The sequence below is a fragment of the Dermatophagoides farinae genome, chromosome 4 (genome assembly GCF_024713945.1).
Source record: "Dermatophagoides farinae isolate YC_2012a chromosome 4, ASM2471394v1, whole genome shotgun sequence".
NCBI lineage: Eukaryota > Metazoa > Arthropoda > Arachnida > Sarcoptiformes > Pyroglyphidae > Dermatophagoides > Dermatophagoides farinae.
The window spans coordinates 456,497-471,005 of NC_134680.1; the positions used below are offsets into that span (position 1 = coordinate 456,497).

Sequence of the window (14,509 nt, forward strand, 5' to 3'; positions counted from 1 at the left end):
TGTTGACAAAAAAAACTACCACACATACAGTATATGCAAATGATTTTGATTCAAAAAAAATTTTTTATTATATATTGATTGGTACAGGTTCTGCCATCTGTTGGTTGTGATTTTATTTTGAGATAAATTTAATTGATCATTATTTTGAGGGAATTGATCAATTTGTTAAATTCAAGTTAACACAACATATTCGCCACCTTTTTTCGACGATTTTCGCCCTTGCATAATGTTCTAAATGTTGCAATGATATCGGTTGAAGGAAGTTTATTGCACATCATAAAAGTGAAACTTACCGATTAATAAATCAACCGCATTTTTGAGATCGGTTGTAAGATTTTTGGTAGATTTATATTTCTGAAAGGTTTTTGTTAAAAGAAAAACATTATTAGTATGAATTACTGCATTATTATTATTATTATTCAAGTTCTTTCTATTATTAATGATCACTGTATTTCTGAATAATCTCTATTTTTGTATTGAATACATATATGTTTAATAAAATAGTTCAGTCATCGTTCTTCAGAAAACCGAATCCATTAAGTTGGCAAGTTCGCTATGCTAGTATCGCTGGCTGCGATATGCAAAAATTCGCCTTTGACCAGCCATTTATTTTTCAACAAAAAATAGCCATTTTTTTTACAGAGTTATTGATTATTATTGGATTATTGATTTTTTTTATTTCTTTTTTTTATCCATGTTTCCAACGTATCAACTTTTTCCGTCAATTGATTTAATTTTTCTCTTAATTTGGCACAGCAAAGATTTAGGCATTGGCACTTTTCATCTGGAATATTAATTTATATATATATATGCATGCATGCCAAACTAGCATTCGATACCTTATTTGTTGGCTGATCATCACCATCATTATCATCAACATTTCTTATTTTATATTTATAATAGAAATTCACTTACCGGATTAAAATTTTGATGATCCATTGTTGATTTCACTCAAAACTAAACTAAACACGTGATTAAAGGAAACATAGAACTCAAATATATTGCCAATATAGTACGTATATGTAAGCTATTTATTTCATTTTGTCAATTTTGTTGCTTGACAAATGAATAAGTTGGTCAAACTATTGGTTTTTATTGAAATCACTTTTATTACGTTGAAATCGAATGTGTGTGTGTTCACGTGTACAGTGAATTGAATTGTGTGTCGGACACGGAAATTGACGGTTGGATATAACCATGCTCGTTTTCTCGCGCCGACTTCTCGGTCGAAATAGGAAGAGGTTACAATAGGCAGGGACTATGCGCAGCCGGTTGACTGTTACAATTTAAATATTTTTTAAATTTTAATTTGTAAAAATCAAATGGTAGCCCCTATTACTTTGTTCTGATGTGATTAAATTAATTTCATCAACATCATTTAAAATGGAAACAAAAAACTGGGAAAAAAATTCGATATCCAGTATTTTTGGAAGCAAACAAGTTTTTTTTCTGTATTCAGTTTGGTTTGGTTCATTTGATTTTTTGAAAAAATTCATTGTAGAGAAAAAACAAATATGGGTGAAGAAATCTGTAATGAACATTCTAGACGTATTGCCGATCTAAAATTACGTGACATATTGTTTAAAGAACAACAGAAACGGCTGAAAACATTCATTACCACCACTCAATCTTTGAATTCGAATGTAGATGCTGAAATTCGTGATGAACATGAGCTGAAAAATCGTCTTTATTTTCAGATACGATCACGAGAAGAATATACTATCATTGGTCATACGAATACGGTTTATAGCCGTTTGAATAATGCTCAACATAATCAACAATCAAAACAACAGCAACAGCAACATCGATCAAAATCGGCGTGGATAAAAATCTATTGTCGTATTGTTTATCCCGAACGAATGTCCGAATCATTTCGACAACATTGGCTACAAGAAAGTCTGTTGATAATGCGTTTTATTCGCCAACAACAACATGCACAAATGAATGATCAACGTTTACATCGTTTATTGAGCATTGTACACAATGTTGTTGATGATCAATATTATTTATTTATGGAACGATTTTCATTATCCACAAGTTTAACGCATATTATCTGGAATAATAATAATATTGATGATTGTCATGAATCAACAACGATAACGACAACAAATTCCATATCATTAACGGTTTCTGTAATCAAACAATGGTTATTACAATTATGTCAAACAATTGAATCATTAAATATATGCGGTATTGCACATCGTTTCATACGACCTGAAAACATACTTGTAAATGGTAGTGGTAATCATCAACGAATATTGGTCACTGGATTCGATATGGCTTGTTTTTTTCATTCATATGAAACAGATCAACCGATTATGCAATCAAAACGATTATTGCCACATGATATGATTGAAGATTATTTTCTGGATCATTTACCACCAGAATGTTGGTTTGATGATTATGACGCAAGCATGGTGGATGTATGGAGTATTGGTACAATAATCTGTTTACTTATAACACGTAATAATCCATTTAGTCCAAATTTTAATAATGATAATAGTAGTGGTGGCTATAATGATGATTATAATCATCTAAATATATGGCGTTCATCATGGGAACGTCGTACAATGTCCGAAGAATGGCGTACATTATTGGATGATATTTTTCAACCATCCGATTATCGTATGACATTATTTGATCTTAAATCCGATATACGTCTATTACCAAATGCTGATCTGACAATGTTGAAACAAAAAAAACCATATTATAGAATCGATTTGAAACGGGTATGTATCATCACCAACCTTTTATTATTTTTTGAAAATTAATTTTTTCTTCATCTTCACGAAAATTATGTTGAACATCATCCTGGATGGTGGTTGAATAATAAATAAATATAGAATATGAATGTAAATGAAAATGAAATTAAAAAACCGGGTACAGTGTTGACAAAAATACAGCTTTCATATCCAGAATTTGCATCGGCTACACGATTGATATTTGCACAAAGATCACATCAACAAATTGAAAATGAACAACAATTATTTGAACAGAAACATTTTCGTATCGAACGTGATCAATCATTTAAGGATGAATATAACGCTTTATTTATCAATGATTATTATCTACAATCACGTTATCATCATGAAGATAATAATAATAATGATGATAATGGCCACAATGATTCAGTGGATAATTTATTATTCGATACATGGAACATTGGTTTAGTGAAAATTTTACCAATGAATCATATACCGAATAGACATAAAAATATTCTACTCAATGAAAGTGGTAAAATAATGAAATATCTAAGTGAACAAATTATGAAACGACGAAAAAAATTGCAATCATCAGATAATTGCAATAATCAAACACAATCAACAGCTGAAAATGGAGAAGAAAAACAACAAGAACAATCATCATCAATATCGATCATATCGAAACATATACATCGATTAATCGAAATATTTCGTACAACAACTGATCAAACAAATTATTTATTATTATTTTATGAATCATTATCACCCACAGACGTTGGTGGTGGTGGTGGTGGTAGTCGTTCATTAGCATATATATTTTCATCCACAGACGGTGATCGATCATTATGGCCAACAATGGTGCAGATTAAACAATTATTAATACAATTATTAGAAGTTATCGATTATCTATCACGTCATGCCATTTCACATCGTTATATTCGTCCGGAATTCATTTATGTTGATAATAGTAATCAGAATATAAAATTGGGACATTTTGAAATGTCATGTTTCATTTGGAATCCATTGGATAGACGGCCAACATTACGACATCGTGGTCTACAGGATGAACGTGAATATCTATGGAATCATTTGCCACCAGAATGTTTTAATATAAAATATGATAGCTATATGGTGGATATTTGGAGTTTTGGCACCATTTTACTTTATTGTCTTGTACAAAAAAATCCATTCTTTGTTCCACATAATGATCAACAGGCTGAAATAGCGTGGTCAACATTCAAACAACAACAACAACAAAACACATCAACATCAATAAATTCGGCTATTTTAACAATATTGAATATGATATTTCAACCAAGTGAAACACGTATAAAAATTGTTGATTTAAAACGTCGTTTTATGAATCTAATTATAACCACAGATGATGATAGAAAGAAAAAACAATCACCATCAATAACATCATTATCGACAACACCGGTAACATCGATAAATTCGAATATTTCAAAAGTGAGTCGTATTAGTCGTTGGAAACAAAGTCATCATCATATGATTAATGCTGCTGGTAAATCAACATCAACATCAGCAATAACATGTATAACAAGCGTAGAAGTAATGGATAGTAATGTAATTGTACCTAGTTCGAGTGTACATATACCATCATCATCGATAATATCATCGACGGCTGCTGCTGCTGCTGGAGCAGGAGGAGGAGGTGGAGGTGGTGGACAATCGAATAAATCGAAAATAATTATTGAAAAAATTATTATTCCAACACTAACTCATCATCATCAACAACAACAACAACAAACAACGGCACTGAAAAGTACGATAACTACACAAAACAAACATCATCAGCAACAAAAATCGCAACAATCAAACAAGATTCAAATTTTATTAAATTCAAAAAAACAACAACGTCAACCTATTTATCGTATAAAAAAATCGAAAGAAAAAATGAATCGATGATTGCCGATTGCTGTAGATAGATGGCGTGTGCGTGATCTTATTTGGATTATGATGATGATGTTTTTTTTTTTTTGGTTTGAAAATAAACAAGAGTTATATTTGAAAGTTTTTTTTGCATTTTTTTAAAATTTTTATTTAACAAATAATCACAAATCACACACACAAACAAACAAAAACAAACAAACAAACAAGAAACGTTTTCTTTTGTGATAAAACAAATCAAATAAAATGGTAAGAATCCTGAAAAAAACACAAAGTGATTCATAAAGATAAAGAGATAAATATGTGTGTATTTTTGATTGAAATTTGAAAATTTTCAAATTGATTTCAGTCATCAGTTCAACCAGTATAATAGTGTGTGTGTGAATGAGATTTATAAATACAAATTTAAATTGATGAACAAAAAAATGAATCGATTGATTGATTGATTGATTGATGAATGAATGAATGAATAAGCAAATGCGTGGGTGGGGGTGTGTCCATGTGTATGCGCGGATGATGGGTGGGATAGTGAATCAAAAGAAAGACTAGAATTTAAATTTGTTGTTGATGTGGTTTGCTTTGAATTTTTTTTTTCATTTGAAGATTATATGAATGTGTGTAATATAAGATGTTTAATTTCCAATTTTCAAAATGACAAGATAATGATAATGATGATGATAAGTAGACAAGTAGTATTATCGACCATTGATTTATTCATTTTTTTTTTAATTGTTGATATTAGCCTTTTGCTTTGCCGGTTTTTGGTGTTGATTTTTTCGGTGTAGGTATCGATGCAATTGGTAATGGTGGTAGATCGATTGTTGCACCCATTCGTCGTAATGCCAATATTGCATTGACAGCTTTCTATACAAGTGTATATGGAAGAAAAAGAAGAAAAAAGATTCATAAAAATTAGATGAAAAATGTTTCCGGTTATTTTTTTTTGTCATTTTTTTCCCATCAAGTTGACTAAATAATTAATTGATTGAGAAAATATAAAATCCTTTCATGTCATCAATATATCAACAGATAAACTTTGAATTTTTTTTCCTTCATCATTTTTTCATTCATTTTCCTTATCAAAAAAATTTTTTTTTTTTCGTTTCAAACGGTCAATAACCTCAATAATATATCAAAAGGGTTAATAAACAAACAAAATATTCTAGTAATACATACAACATGTGATTATTGAAAAACAAATGTGAAAATGTAACAAAAATCTTTTCATTTTTTTTAAAGAAAAAATACTTGTCACAAATATTGTAAAGGTTAAAAAAAACATTTATATATTCATCATAAATCAATAATCAATACATAATTGATTAATCGGCTATTTCGACATTTTTTCCTCTTCTTTTCCCTTTAAACACACACACAAAAACACAAACTTTTGAACTAAAAAAAAAAATGAATATTATTAACACTGAATTATTGATTTTTTTCCCCTACACACACACACACACAACGGTCACACATTTGCAAGTCATTATCATTTTAATGCCCCCATCGATTATCGTGTGTGTTTTTTTTTTGTACTTGGATTTGGCAACAAAACAAACATATTAAAGACCTTGCAAATGATCTGATTAGATTTAATCGGATATACTAATAATGTATATAACTTGATAATCTGATACTTGAAAAAAAAATTTGTATTCTAGCCAATGACAAAAATTCAAAAGTTTTTGAATCATTCTCTTTCGTTCACTCTTTAACAACAACAACAACAACTTACCTGCCAACGTCTTCTGATGACAAATTTTTTCAATTTTTTCTTATCCAATGATTTATCTTTTGGTTCATTTTTCAATTTTTTCGTTCGAGTCTAAAAACATTGTAGAGAAAAAAAAGGAAATCAGATCAAATCAAATCAGATTCAAATGGATCAAACATCAAAATGACTAAATGGATCATTGAAAAAGCATCACCACAATTACCTTTAGCCATGGATGTTTCAATGCTTGTGTAGCTGTCAATCGTTTCCTTTTTTTTCGAGGAAAAAAATAAAATTAAAAATTCATAAATATGAAATTCATAAACACATACGTTTTATCTTTGACCAATAATTTGGCGATAAAATCTTTAGCTCCTTTTGAGATCGGATCAAATGATTCATCATTGAAATCATAAACAGCTCTTGTTACATTGGCCATTGTTTCAAGATCGCTATCGCCCATGAATGGTGATAGACCAGATAATCTATTGTGCGAGAAATGAAGAAAACACAATTAATGATGATGATGATTAACAAAATTTTTAATTAATAAACTTACAAAACATATGTGATGACACCTACGGCCCACCTGGATGAATTATGAAAACAAAAATCGTGATTATACGGCCCAAAAACAATCAAATCAATAAATATAAGTCAATAACTTACAAATCGGTTACGAAATCAACATCTTCAAAATTGATCACTTCAGGTGCGGCAAATTCCGGCGTACCAAACATAACCTGTAGACCTTTATTGAATTTACGTGCAAAACCAAAATCAATCAATTTGATACGATTACCAGTACGTGTAACGCAAAGAACATTTTCAGGCTAAACAAATGGAAACAGACAGCAAAAAAAAATTTGTCATTAATTAACATAAAAGAAGTTTCAGAAATTAGAATTGAAATCTCCATGAACCTGTCCATCTCAATCATTGAAATCTTTATTCATTCAGCTAGTCAGAGTTTCAAACTTAATTAAAAACAAAATGAGAAATACATACTTTCATATCAAGATGTATGATTGATTTTGAATGAATATAATCAAGACCTTCACATATTTGTCGTACAAATATGGAACATGCTTTCTCTGTCAATACAAAATCATCATCGATGACCCTTTCGAATAGTTCGCCACCTTCAACACTTGAATTTTAGGTAGGTGGTGATGTGGTATTAACATTCATTCAGGAAAAAAATGGGAGAGAACAAACAAAGCAGAAAAAAATTCATTAAAAGAATCACATTGAAAATGTCAATTATTGAATTGGGCGTAAAAGGGGGACAACAATAACAAATTTGCAATTCTGATTATCTGTTACAATTAAAAATCAAATGGTTAAAGTTGAAATTGTGTCATTCAATCATTCATCATCATTGAATTTGAATGAAAAGGAAGTGTAAGTGTATAACATTCCAATTTGTTAGTGAAAATAATAATAAAAATTGATTGATTGAATGATGATTACCATTCCATAATAAGACACATTTGATTTTTACCATCATCAAATGCATCATATAATTGTAATAATCGTGGATGTTGTAATGCACACATTATTTCCACTTCACGTTCAACATCTTTACGATCCTGCGTGCAGGTTGTTTGTATGAATTTTGCGGCCAATTTTTTCTTCGACTGTTTCTCATAACACAAACGTACGACACCAAATTTTCCTCTAATGAATAGAAATTATTTTTTTTTCTTTAATTATTGAAATTAATTTCAATAATTACCTTCCCAATTCTTCGCCCAATGTATATTCAACATTTGGATTGATTTTTTTCACACAAACATTACGTGGCTGAAATGGTGGCTCTTCATTTTCATCAATAGGATCGGTTTCATCTACGTAGATCATTTTTGAATGTAGTAGTTTGGTGATTTTATTAGCGACAATCAAATGAAATGCTGAAAAAAATGGACACCCATAAACATGAAAAAACAAAAGTTAAAAACGAAGGAAATAAAAATTGCCGATTATTATTGTATATCCGGTGAACAACACACCGCAAATAATCATTAATCTAATCACACAAACACGCACAATATCAGAGTTCACGAAAAAAAACACACACACAGAAAAGTGATAAAAATCTTTGAAAACACAAACAGGGTAGAAATATCACATGAGTGTGGAAAAAAAACACTTGGAAAAAAAATCTTAGAAACAAATCATGATTCAGTTGATCGAGCACACATAAACAATGATGAACACAATACGACGACGACAAACATTATTCATAGAATAGACAGAGTCAACAAGTAGAATTCGAATAAAATTACATCAAAAGGCACGAGAAATCTTAAGAAATGAATCCTTTTGTTCAACGAAACGAATAATAATACTTATAATCAACAATGATGATTAGAAACTATTAAAGAATCATAATGCTGCTGCTACTACTACTACTACAAATAAATTATAAGAATATTCTGTGACAACCACGATGGCAATGATGATGATAACAAGGTCAAGAAATTGTTGTTGTTGTTGATGATGAAATGATGGTAATTTTGGATGATAAACAACAACAACAACAACACAAACGTCTTTGATGATGAGAAGAATCCGTCATGTGTGCATGTGTGTGTACAATAATTTTAAATCAAGGTTTTTACCACCATCAACAACCGAATCGAAATAATAAAGAAAATTTCATTGGATTCAAGTATGACGATGGTGGTGATGATGAAGACATTGAAAATGAATGAAAAAAAAATATCTGGTAGCTGTAATATCACCAGTGTGTATAATAATCACACCCAAAGCCAACCACCTCCTACACACGCACATACACAAACATTTACATTTCAAAAATCGAAATATAAAATCGGATATATAGCAGCATCAACACAAACAAAAAGAAAAAAAGTTCAAGATTGTATTCGTATCATAATCTTCGTTTGTTGGTTCCGTAATTGGATTATCATCTTGTCGTAGAGGCACACATATAATGATAATAATTCGGTTATATTCTGTAGTTTTAATGTTTGCAACTGGTGGTGGTGGTGGTGATGATGATGATGATGGTTACACATATCAGACATTGAAGAATTATTTGTGTCTGTGTGTTGTTTGGGTGATGGATAGAAATGATCGAATTATGTTGTTGCCTTGATGATTATGATGATGGTGGTATCGTATTAGCGTTGGTGGTGATGAAAATGAATGTGAAATTTTTTTTCCAAATCTTTCTTTCACTCGATGTTTAGATCTAGATTTAGATAATTAAGAATTTCATTTCATTAAAATAAAATAAAAAAAATGTCGAATTTTTCTTACTTATCTTTTCTATTTTTCTATGTGAAATAATTTTTATTGAAGCGATGAAAATAAATGATGATGATGATTATTATGTTGTTGTTGTTGTTGTTGTCGTCGTCGTCGTCGTGTTGAACAAGGCTTGATTCTTTTCGAGTTATCTTTGATTATTCGGTTGAAAGATTTAAATCTTGAAAATCTACAAAAGCGAAAGCGAGAAAGAAAAAAATACATGTTCATTAGTATTGATGCCAAAAAGCAAAAAAAAAATGTTGACAAAATCTAATCTCAACCAAGTGAATGGTTGTGATATGGTTGCCATTGACAAATTTTTTTTCACCAGAAAAAAATTTCTTTCCGTCATCTCTAACAAAAATTTTTTGGCTTAAATCATCAATTATATTATATTATAATGGAAAAATTTGTGAAAAGAATATGAATGAATAAAACCTTGAAATTCGATAAGTACAGAATACGCACACACACATACTGAAAGAGAGAATGCGAATGTATGGAGTAGTGTGGAGAATTTGTAATTTTTACCTTGAAATGACAGAATCATTGAATAATTTTTTTTTTGTTTTTTTGAATAAATAAAAAAACATGGAATTTTTTTTCACTTACTTTTCCGGCTTTTTTTCTGGTGAAATTCCGATCTAATCATCAGTTTACGATTAAAATTCTTTTCATTTTAAACAATGATCTATTTCGATTCGATTGATTGCCAATTGATTGATGTGATTGATTGATTGACGACATCTATATATCCATTATTAGTTAGTTAGCGGGGAAACTAGGAAATTTTCATTGAATTTACAATTGATTCATTTAATGGTTGTTGTCGTATTTTTGTTTTTTTTTCACATTTCCACATCTCATGTGTATGTTTATGTGACATTTTCAATGTCATCATCGTTACCATCACCATCATCATCAACATCAAAGAACAAACATTGCCATGCGATAGTGTAAATAGTGTAGTTTTTTTTTCTTTCTTTCTTTCTTTCATCAAAAGTTGTTTTCTTCTTGTCTTTATTGTTGATGTTGAATAAATATTTTTTTGTTTGTTTGATTTGATTATTATTATTATTATTATTGAAATGTTTTCCCATATTCTTTGTTATTTTTAATGATGATGATGATGATGATCGAGCAATAAAGAAGGCGCCATAACTGTAATCAAATGAGAACTGAACGGATTTGCTTCATTCAGTAATAATAAAAAAAAATTTCGTTTTTTTTTTCTTGGCGCTTAATGTTGCTGCAATTCTTGCCATTGGCAATGGCAATGATGAACAGAATTAAATTAATGCATATGAAAAAAAAGCCTGTGAAAGATTTTTTTTTTCATATGGTGTTGGATGATGATTGTGAATTTCTTGGAACTGGAAAAATTTTTTTTTCTCGTTCTTGAAATTCTTCGATGATGAATGTCGTTTAGTTTTTTTTTTGAAAACCAATTTGTATACAGATTTATTGCATACTAACTGGCTGGCTGATTGATTGATTGATTGATTAGTGTAAATAAGAAAAATTAATAACAATTTGATGATCGATTCTTGAATCAATCAAATTGAAAATTTTTTTTCAACAATTCGAACTACTGTCGCAAGATGGCGTCACTCATGTCATGATTTCGATTAGCTTGATGATGATGATGATTTTGAATCGATCCAAATTTTTCAATTTTGTTTTTTGTCAAACCACAAATGAGAAATTAAGGGGGCGAAATAAAAAAATCACATCAATATTTTGATGATGACAGATGTGTGTAGTGCCCACAGATACACAGTATGTGATTTGATATGCATTTATGATTATGAATGATGATGATGAATGCATGAAAATTCATTAATTATTGACCATCTTGATGTGATTATTATTACCATTTCAATTTTACGTTCATTTCATGAAAACAGAAGATTTGTCAGTGTTGTTTGTGGCCTGACAAAAGCCAAGCTAATATCATTTATCATTCCTATTGGAAATATTGGATATATCGAATCTCTCATCGTTAGTTTTTGGCACTTTTTTTTACGGATCCAAACTAGATATAGATTTTGAAATCATCATCGTTGATCGTTGAACAGTGATGACCTAGCACATTTACACGATAATCTTAACGATAAAAAGTGAGACAAATATAAAATGTGACAGTATTTCGTATCTTGGAGATGTCATTACATATACAGAGAGAAAAGATTTGAATGAGAGAAAAAGAAAATCATTTACAATTTAACATACATATACCGATTGACTTGGTTTAAATACCACTTGATTGCTTGATGATTATGATGATGATGATGATGATAATGATTAGGAATTGATAAATCTAGATTTTTTTTTTTTTTTTGTTACCCCAAAAAAACGACATGATTTCGATACAATTTATGTCGATTGTCGTTGTATTGAGGCTGAAAATAGCATCATTTTTAGCGAAAGTTTTGAAAACCAAAAAAAAAAAAAACACCACAAAATTCACTTTCATTTTTTTCCAGGTAAATTTCTATTTTTGCCATTGAACCAAAAATGGTATGGATCATCTTGACATTTTTTTCTATCACAGCTGCTTGGATTTAGATTTTATCAGATTCATTTTTCATATGAATTTTATTTATATGGAAAAAAAATTTTCAAACATGAAACACTGACCTGGTAACCATCAACAACGAATAGGATTGGAGATATACAATGTGATGATGATATACAATATGAATACAGGTGTTTTTTTTTCGTCATCAGATTGTTATCCGATAAATTTGAGTTAATTAATTTTTTTTTTGTTGTTGATGTTGCAGATATTAATTTTATTGATTATTATTGAAAATTGTGTTGGATCAAGATAAAAATTCAAACTCATCAAATTGTTTTCGAACAAATTCGTTCTTTCGCTGGTTGTCCATTCATAAACAATGTATATAGTCATTAATGTTCGAATATTATTTCCAATCCAATCAAGATCATCATCATATGATGATGATAAAATTAATTCAACACTGCCATTTATTTTTACAATATAAAAGATGAAGGAATGAATGAAAAAAAATATGAATCTTCCAATCGTGTGTGTGTTTTGTTTTGTTTCGTTTCGTTTCGGTTCGTATTTTTTGGTTTCAGGCAATCCACTTTGTAATCTTGTAATCTATCCATGTACGTATTATTGTCGATGATGATAATGTGCACATTATAATAATGGTGGTGTGTGTCGTTGTCGTTGTTGTACATAACTATCAATTGAATGATTCGATTTTATTTTTTTTTTTTTTTAGCAAACAAAATGACCGATTCGAATTTGAAATTGAATTTAAAATTCACCAATATATGAAGATTATTATTAACATTTGATACATAAAAATGTTCAAAGATATTATCATCATCATCATCATCAATCATCATGGTATGTTTTTTTTTTGTATGTAAATTTATGTTATCTGAATGTTTATGTTTATGTGTTTTTTTTTCTTCATACAGGAAAACAAAAATGTATCTACAAACTTTGGTAGCTACTAAATGATGATGACCAGTAGTAGTGTCAGTGGTGATGATGTGACAAAAAAAAATTGGCCATATGCAAATTTCGAAAGGAAAAGAAAGATAAAATTCTCATGATAACAATGTCTCGATATTTACGATTCTGACTGGCTGATTTTACTTTTACTAACGAAAAATCGTGCCGATAAAAAAAATGTATTCAACTACAACATATATATAAATATATTAAATTAACAAACAAAAGAACCTGATGAATAGGTGAATGAAAAACCTGAACTTTTACTGAAAAAATTTATGAGAAAAAAAACAAACTGTACATTCAATTCACACACACACACACACACACACACACACTCATTTATTCAATCTCCATCATCATCAAAACCATTTTCCTGTTCATCATCATCATATATTTTGTTGTTTGAAAACGAAAATGAAAAACAAAACAGCAACAACAACAACAACAACAAAAAAATGGTCAAGATAATCATATATCTGAATCATTCGGACATAAACAACGACTACGACGATGAAAAAAAAACTAGTTGGACAACAAGCAAGAAAAAGTAAAGAGAAGAAGAAAAAAAACTTTCCATTCAGCACATACACACAGTAGATATATACGGTTATATGGCCAAATTTTTTTTTTATTCCCCAAAAAAAAGGTTCCAGAAACATGTTCAAGACCTGGACAACAACAACAACAACAACAACAAAAAACACCACGCGGACAGGTATGCATCAATGAAAATGATAAAGATGATGATGGTGAGAATTTTTTTTTTTCGTTACAAACACAGGCAAAAATCGTATCGTATTAAAAAAAAGATCAACTGTTGCTGTTGCTGCTGCTGCTAAATGTTTCGTTGTTTTTGTTTCATTTTGGGAAAAAAGTGTGTATTTAATTTCCGATCTACTAAAATGAATGAATGAATGAATAGACAACAGCAAAGAAAAAAAAATCTGCTGTTGACCATCACCGGTCAGTATTTTTGTTTTGTTTGTTCATGTCTTTTGGATTAGATAACCTGCTGCTGCTATTGCTAAATGAACATTGGTCAGTGGTGGTCATATCGTATTCATTCAGAGTCATTTTCTCTTCAATAACAACACTGATGCTTAAATCATCATCTGGAGCAACATATAGATGAAACAAGTTGTTCCATTTGGATCTTGTTTTTTTTTGTTTTCGTTGCTGATGATGATTATTGATCAATCAATAAAGATAATGACGAAGAAGAAACAAAGAAAAAAAATTTAGCAGTAACAGGTAGTGGTAGTGGGTGTGTAAGTATTTTTTTTTATCTCTCTCTCTCTCTCTATTTTTTTGAAATGAGAAAAAAAATCAAAAGCCTGAAATTTGATCGATTTTCATTTTCTAATGGATCGTTTTTCTCTCTTTTTTTTGTGTCTACGTTTTTGTTCT

General features: G+C 29.7%; 2 protein-coding genes and 2 long non-coding RNA genes across 5 annotated transcripts; 2 read left to right on the plus strand and 2 right to left on the minus strand.

The window, feature by feature from the left end:
• Window positions 1–100: 100 nt before the first annotated feature.
• Window positions 101–1,081, minus strand: LOC124490126 (uncharacterized). Its single transcript, XR_006958849.2, has 3 exons — window positions 916–1,081; window positions 294–354; window positions 101–231 (listed from the first exon to the last, which is right to left on the minus strand). It is a non-coding gene; the product is annotated as an uncharacterized LOC124490126 (long non-coding RNA).
• Window positions 1,082–1,277: 196 nt separating this feature from the next.
• On the plus strand, window positions 1,278–4,637 carry LOC124491278 (uncharacterized). 2 transcript variants are annotated; one of them, XM_075730663.1, is made up of 3 exons: window positions 1,278–2,729; window positions 2,844–3,270; window positions 3,349–4,637. In XM_075730663.1, exons 1-3 carry the CDS (start codon window positions 1,515–1,517, stop codon window positions 4,626–4,628), a joined length of 2,922 nt encoding a protein of 973 aa, XP_075586778.1. In that variant the 5' UTR covers window positions 1,278–1,514; the 3' UTR covers window positions 4,629–4,637. The 2 variants fall into 2 exon arrangements, with proteins under 2 accessions (XP_075586778.1, XP_046909869.2); XM_047053913.2 differs by having other exon boundaries at window positions 2,844–4,637.
• Window positions 4,638–4,726: 89 nt separating this feature from the next.
• Window positions 4,727–11,744, minus strand: LOC124490955 (myosin light chain kinase, smooth muscle). Its single transcript, XM_075730664.1, has 11 exons — window positions 10,216–11,744; window positions 9,613–9,790; window positions 8,063–9,544; window positions 7,798–8,004; window positions 7,333–7,474; window positions 6,994–7,157; window positions 6,884–6,913; window positions 6,657–6,809; window positions 6,548–6,593; window positions 6,346–6,435; window positions 4,727–5,474 (listed from the first exon to the last, which is right to left on the minus strand). Exons 3-11 carry the CDS (start codon window positions 8,185–8,187, stop codon window positions 5,349–5,351), a joined length of 1,083 nt encoding a protein of 360 aa, XP_075586779.1. The 5' UTR covers window positions 8,188–9,544; window positions 9,613–9,790; window positions 10,216–11,744; the 3' UTR covers window positions 4,727–5,348.
• An 886-nt stretch (window positions 11,745–12,630) lies between these two features.
• LOC124490121 (uncharacterized) lies at window positions 12,631–14,370 on the plus strand. The gene is made up of 4 exons (XR_012832195.1): window positions 12,631–12,741; window positions 12,861–12,988; window positions 13,063–13,817; window positions 13,884–14,370. It is a non-coding gene; the product is annotated as an uncharacterized LOC124490121 (long non-coding RNA).
• The last annotated feature ends 139 nt before the right edge of the window (window positions 14,371–14,509 follow it).